A 6,003-nucleotide genomic window follows, 5' to 3' on the forward strand; every position below is an offset into this window, starting at 1 on the left:
CGTCTCCTTTTGTCCCTTCTCTTCCTGTTCTATGAAACTCCTCCCACACACCCCCAGCCTGGATTCCAGTAATTTTATCTAGTGTTTCCAACAAATTTGATCAGTTCTAACTGTCTCTGAAAATTAGGCCGTGACAGAGGAACCTGCAGGGGTGAGGGGTGTGGTGCCACTTACCTACCCTCACCTTGAATCGCTTTTCTTGGTTAAGACAGTGAGCGGCAGTGAGGATGTAGAACTCATTCAGGATGGTGCCTCCACAGAAGCCTTCATTGTTCTCCTTGATGAGATGAGCCTGCAATGAGAATGCCAGGGCCAAACAGGTTGAACTTGACTTTCTGAGAAGAGAAATTTGGAATCTGTAATTCAAGCCTTCCTCTTCATTGCTTCTGCCTGGATCAGGGCATCTCCCTCCTATAGCTGGTGTGCCCACCTGAGCCTCCTCCACCCCCTCTCCTGCCCCCGACCCCCACCCCACTGCCCTTTCCAAGGAGAAAGCTGTGGCATCTTCAGACTGGAACACAGGGCCAGAACCACCACACTTACAGTGTTCACCTGACCACTCGGGCTATGGCCCAACATGGCCAGTCCTACAGACCTGAGCTTGCATCACCACACCTGTCCCCCTGGCCATTCAGTCCTAGGCCCTGGCACAGTCTCTCTCCAAGAGGTGGCTCATGGTTGACCCCAGCCCACCTTCCCATCTCCTCCCAACCCACCACTCCCTGATTCCACAGCACGGGTGTGGGCAGCATCTCATGCCTTCTGGTCTTTGCTTTACCCACCAGGCAACAGACCCACTTATTCATTTACTCTACAGACATTTGCTGGGGCCCTACTAAGTGGCCAGTGCTAGCCACTGAGTAGAGTTCTGTCACAATTTATCTACCTTTTCCCCCCTATGGTCTACAAACTCACTCTGACAATGACTAGTCTTTTATTTCTTCTGGTTTTGTCACAGCACTCTCTAAAGAGTTATGCACAGATAAACAATTGTCACTGCGTTGAAGACCTTTATTGTCTCTGTGGCCATGAAGTAGAAGCCAGTCTGTGGACAAATGCTTGCCTACACTGGTGTGACTTGTGGGCTTAGAAGGGATCCACTATTCAAGCCAATCTCCCACAGCTCATGGAAGGCCACTGTCAAGGTTAATTACTGTGGAATCTATGTGCCTACTTCTGTAAGGGGTTTTCACCCTGATTTTGGATTTGGGAGTGAGGAGTATTCCACCTGGGAGTGAGCATTGATGGGGCAAGTGAAAGTCACCACCCAAAATTCTACTATATTTCTTTCCTCCCAAAGAACTGAGCTTGCAAATCCAGAGATGGAGCATTTTTTTCTCCCCTTTATTATGGGAATTCCACATCCTTTAAGCAACAGTTACTGGCTGGGGATATGTGTGGGTAAATGAAACAAATAACATCAAGTTCTAAAAGAATTCTTGAATATGTTCCTGTCTGGAATGTAGTACAGATGTTCCTTGACTTATGATGGGTCACGTCTCAATAAACCCATTGTAAGTTGAAAATATGGTAAGTAAAAAATGCATTCAATACACCTAACCTCCTAAATATCATAGCTTAGCCTAGCCCACCTTAAAGGTCCTCAGAATACAATAGTCAAAGACACTGTGAAGTACTAGTTGCTTACCCTCTTGATCACTCGGCTGGGCTCACTGCCAGCATCAGGAGAGAGTATCATACCGCACATGGAGAACCCGGGAAAGATCAATGTGTATCACTTTTATAACATTGTAAAACTGAACCATTGTAAAAGTCGAACCATCATAAATCAGGGGCCTTCTTTAATGTTTCTTTGCCCTTTTTTTTTTTTTGGTATAATTTATCAACTCTTAATACAACTTGGGTGATGAGTGAGGGCAAGCCAGTCTTTCTAAGACTGGACACCATCTGTTCTTCTTAAAGATGGAGATGGGGAAACTTGTGCAGACTGGAACCAGGAGAGCAAGAATCATGAATCCCCCCTACAGACTCATCGAGGAACCGGCTGGTGAGGATCCTTCTGCCCAGTCCCCTTCCCTGTCCTCTCTGCCCTTGGAGTCCCATCTAAAACTACCCCCAGAGCTGACACCTCCACCCGGTGGGCGCTTGTCCTAGTCTTCCCAGTGGAACTTCGTTCTACACCCACTGGTACCACCTTCGTGGCCTTTATCACATCAACTTGAATTGTGGTCATTTGGATGGACCTCACCTCCCTTCCCAGATCTAGATGTCCACATGTCAGAGAAACAGCTCTGATGATCTCATAGTCTACACACACAACCCCAACTCTATGCCGGACATGCAAGTTCCCCATAAATACACTTGGGGTGAATGATGACTAGATGTTGAAATGTCCTGTATTGGCTCTTGATAATTCAGACAAATGCATAGCTGTCCTGTAGCTTGCAGATGAGGGTGAGCTGAGGTAATTGGCAGCTCTGGGATTTTGCTTGTAGGAGAAGCCATTTTGGCTTTGAGCACTAAAAATGTATTAAGTCCAAGTTAGGATTGCCAGATAAAACAGAGGACATCCAGTTAAATTGGAACCAAATGAATTGCAAATAATTGTTGGTATAATAGCATGTCCTAAGTAATATCTGGTATATACTTACATTACAAATTTTCATTGCTTATCTGAAATTCAAATTTAAGTGGAAGTCCTGTGTTTTTATTTGCTAAATCTGCCAACCTTAGTCCAAATGAACAAAAAAAGGATTTTTTTTTTAACCTTTGGTAACAAATCGATGTATTTTTCTCTAAGGCAGTGGTTCTCAACCTTTTGGCCCTTTAAATACAGTTTCTCATGTTGTAACCCAACCATAAAATTATTTTTGTTGCTATTTCATAACTGTAATGTTGTTACTGTTATGAATCATAATGTAAATATCTGATATGCAGGATGGTCTTAGGCGACCCCTGTGAAAGGGTCGTTCGACCCCCAAAGGGATCACGGCCCACAGGTTGAGAACTGATACCCTAAGGTACTCTCTGGCTCATTAAAATTTAGGTGTTTCAATAAAAAAGTTTTACCAAATTAGAAATGAAACAAGGAGAGTAAATCTTTCTGCCTCCAGTCAAACAGAAGAGCCAGCAGAGACCTCACCCACAATCAGGGGAGCTGCCCTTTACCTGCTCATCCAAGGCCTGAGCTGGCACCCCATCTCTCCTTCTACTGTAGGAGAGGTTTTAGGGCTCAGATCCTGAGCATGGGATGGGAATGGGCAGCAGGGGTGGAGGGTGTAGGCAAGGGCCCAGTTTCTTCTCATCTCAGGTTCCTTCAGCATGGGAGCTCAAAGCCTGCTGAGGGTCCACATGTGTGCGCGGGCGTCATGATCCCGGCCTCGGCCTCCATGACTGTGCCTGCAGGGCCCAGACAGAATGAGTCGCCCATCCAGTTAACTCACTAAACGTGCTCAGCACTTACCTGCCAGGGACACTCGCCATCTTTGCAGTCCCGCCCTCCCACTATCCTGACAAGTGAGTTCTCCTCCTCTGCAGAGCTCGGCTGTGTGTTATTCAAGCCCGGCAGATCAAAAGGGTTTGTAGTTGGATCCAGGTCTCCATTGAAAGGGTTTGTGGTTGGATCCAGGTCTCCATCGAATGGGTTCGTGGTGGGATCCAGGTCTTCACCGTCTTCGGGTGGATCCTTGCTGCTGTCGGCAGTCAGGGACTCCGACCTCCTCCTGCGTGCCAGAGTGAGTTTCCCACAGGGATAAGGCTCTGGAAGAAAAACCAATGGCCTGGGGATTCAGCAAAGTGAAACTCTCCCTGCACCGCATGCACAGTTTATTAGCAGCAGGAGGCATAGGGAGGCCAGAGAGAGAGAGGCTCCGACCCCCAAGGTTATGGGTCGGGTCAGAGGGCCTGGAGAACTGCAGTTGGGGAAGAGTGAAGCGTGTGCTTGGTAACTGGGAAGGATGCGAGGAACTTTTGGGGTGCAGAGTGCCCTGTGTCTTGATCTCGGTGGCATTACAAGGTGGACGTGACTGTCATGATGCAGGGAAAGTGCCCTTCCCGTCAGTGCCCACACTGTGTGTCAGTCTCACCTACAGGACCAGGACCTGCTGCAGACACCGGCTCTGGGGCTGACCAGGATGCTGAAGCATTGAAGGGTCTGTCTATAAGCTACTTGGAAAATGCACCCACATACTACAGAGGCTGACAGTGGACAGAGGACACAGAAGGGCAGGCAGGCGATGAAGCAGGCAGAGAGGTTAATGGCAGAACCCAGGTAGGCACATAGGGGTGCTCACTGTCAAATCCTGTCAACCCTGCTGTGTGTGCGAACATTTTCTAATGAAATACTGTTCTTGTTGTTTTTTTAAATTTAAATTGTTCTTGGAAAAAGGGACAACATATGCAAACAATCTGAGGCATAAGAAGGAGCACTGCACAATACAGCTTTTTATGATAACGTCTAACAGGGATGACTACCCTTAAAATCACCAAGCTCAGGGGAGATGTCAGCTAATACCAGAAAGCTTCCTTTCTGTATTATTACCAACTAAGAAATTGAGGCAGAGAGAGGGGCCAACGCTGGACAGAGAAGGGAGAGGTGTGGAGGCCCATCAGAAAACAGAGGAGAACCAAGCTGGCGACATAGGTAAACACCTGAACTTGCTGCCGCGCACAACCACATTAAAACTACAACTAAAAGACAAAACGAATAGCATCCAGAACCAGAGGAAGGCTGGCTGAGTGGAAATTCTACAACTAGAAGGAAAGAGAAAAGTGCACCGAGTCTGGTAAGAGGTGCAGAGGTGTGGATGTGTGGAGTATGGAGGCACGTGCTAAAGGGGCTGGCAGCTGGGTACGCTGTTGACTTTTGCAACCAGGAGGGAGATACAAGCTCCTGACTGCTCTGAAATCCAGTTCTGGGAGAGAATCTGGGGACCCAGACTCATACGGAGAGAAACTGGACTGTCTGGCATCGGGCTGGAACGTGAGGGTGGCTTTCTCCCAGAGGTGCTTGCAGCATTCATTGTTCCTGCACAGGGCAGAGGGACATATTGACCCAGGGACCTATCGGTGGAGGGCCAATGGCAACCATTGCTGTTTGCACCGCCCCATGACTCCGTGAGACCACCCTCCACCCAGTTTAGAACCCCACCCAAGCTGTGCAGAGGTTTTTGCATACTAATGGCCTGGCCATTCTCTGCCTAAAAACCTGTCAAACTGCACCTGGGTCAAAGAAACCCAGAGCTTCCAAAAGGCCTAAGGCTGTCAGCAGCCTGCATTACTTCACAGCTGTGCCTCATCTGGGCACCTCCAAACCCCTAACAAAGAGGAGGAATCTGCAGATCTCTCTGTAGCTCCTGTTGGGTGGCCTCAGGCAGTGGGTGACTTTGCACCCCCTTGGAGATCCAATAGCCAGTCTACCCAGTGGACAGAATGAGACCATCCAGACTACAACTCTTAACATCCATAAGAGACACACTCAGGTGGCAGACTCAGTGAGCACCAAAGCCCCACTGAAGCAAGTCCTGCCCCATAAGGGTGTCTCCAGCACAGCAGTTCTCCCATTGTAGACACAACTGGTCCCCACAGCCAATTGACCTGCAGGTCAATTCCTCCAAGTGACACCAACAGCAATCAAGGCTTAACTACAACAAGACTGTGCACACAGCCCACAAAGGGGTGCACCAAGAGTGTCCACCTCAGATATTTAGGGAGGCCGAGCAACTGGGCCTTATAGGACACCTAGCACAGAAAGCCACTCTATCAACACAGGGAAGCAGCCAAAATGTGGAGACAAAGAAACAGGTCACAAATGGAAGAAATGGAGGAAAGCAAACTACTGGATATAGAGTTGAAACCACACTTCTAAGGTTTTTCAAGAATTTTCTAGAATCTTCCGAGAGATATAGTGAGACCCTCAAGGATATGAAAAAGGACCAATTAGAAATTAAGCATACACTGACTGAAATAAAGAATATACAGAGATCCAACTAGAGGGTCCCAAGAATCAAGTCAAAGATTTGAAATACGAAGAAGCATAAAACA

At 47.8% G+C, this 6,003-nt stretch overlaps 1 protein-coding gene across 1 annotated transcript in view; it reads right to left on the reverse strand.

Annotated features, from left to right (window-relative positions):
* The window catches only part of LOC102259886 (coagulation factor X-like), a 26,016-nt gene that overhangs the window by 3,473 nt on the left and 16,540 nt on the right, over positions 1-6,003 (reverse strand). The window contains exons 6-7 of the mRNA XM_005884429.2: positions 3,425-3,720; positions 175-292 (exon numbers count right to left, since the gene is read on the reverse strand). Coding sequence (XP_005884491.1) covers positions 175-292; positions 3,425-3,720 — 414 coding nt within the window. The remainder of the gene's footprint in view (positions 1-174; positions 293-3,424; positions 3,721-6,003) is intronic.

This window comes from Myotis brandtii, unplaced genomic scaffold (assembly GCF_000412655.1).
Source record: "Myotis brandtii unplaced genomic scaffold, ASM41265v1 scaffold83, whole genome shotgun sequence".
NCBI classification, from domain to species: Eukaryota; Metazoa; Chordata; class Mammalia; order Chiroptera; family Vespertilionidae; genus Myotis; species Myotis brandtii.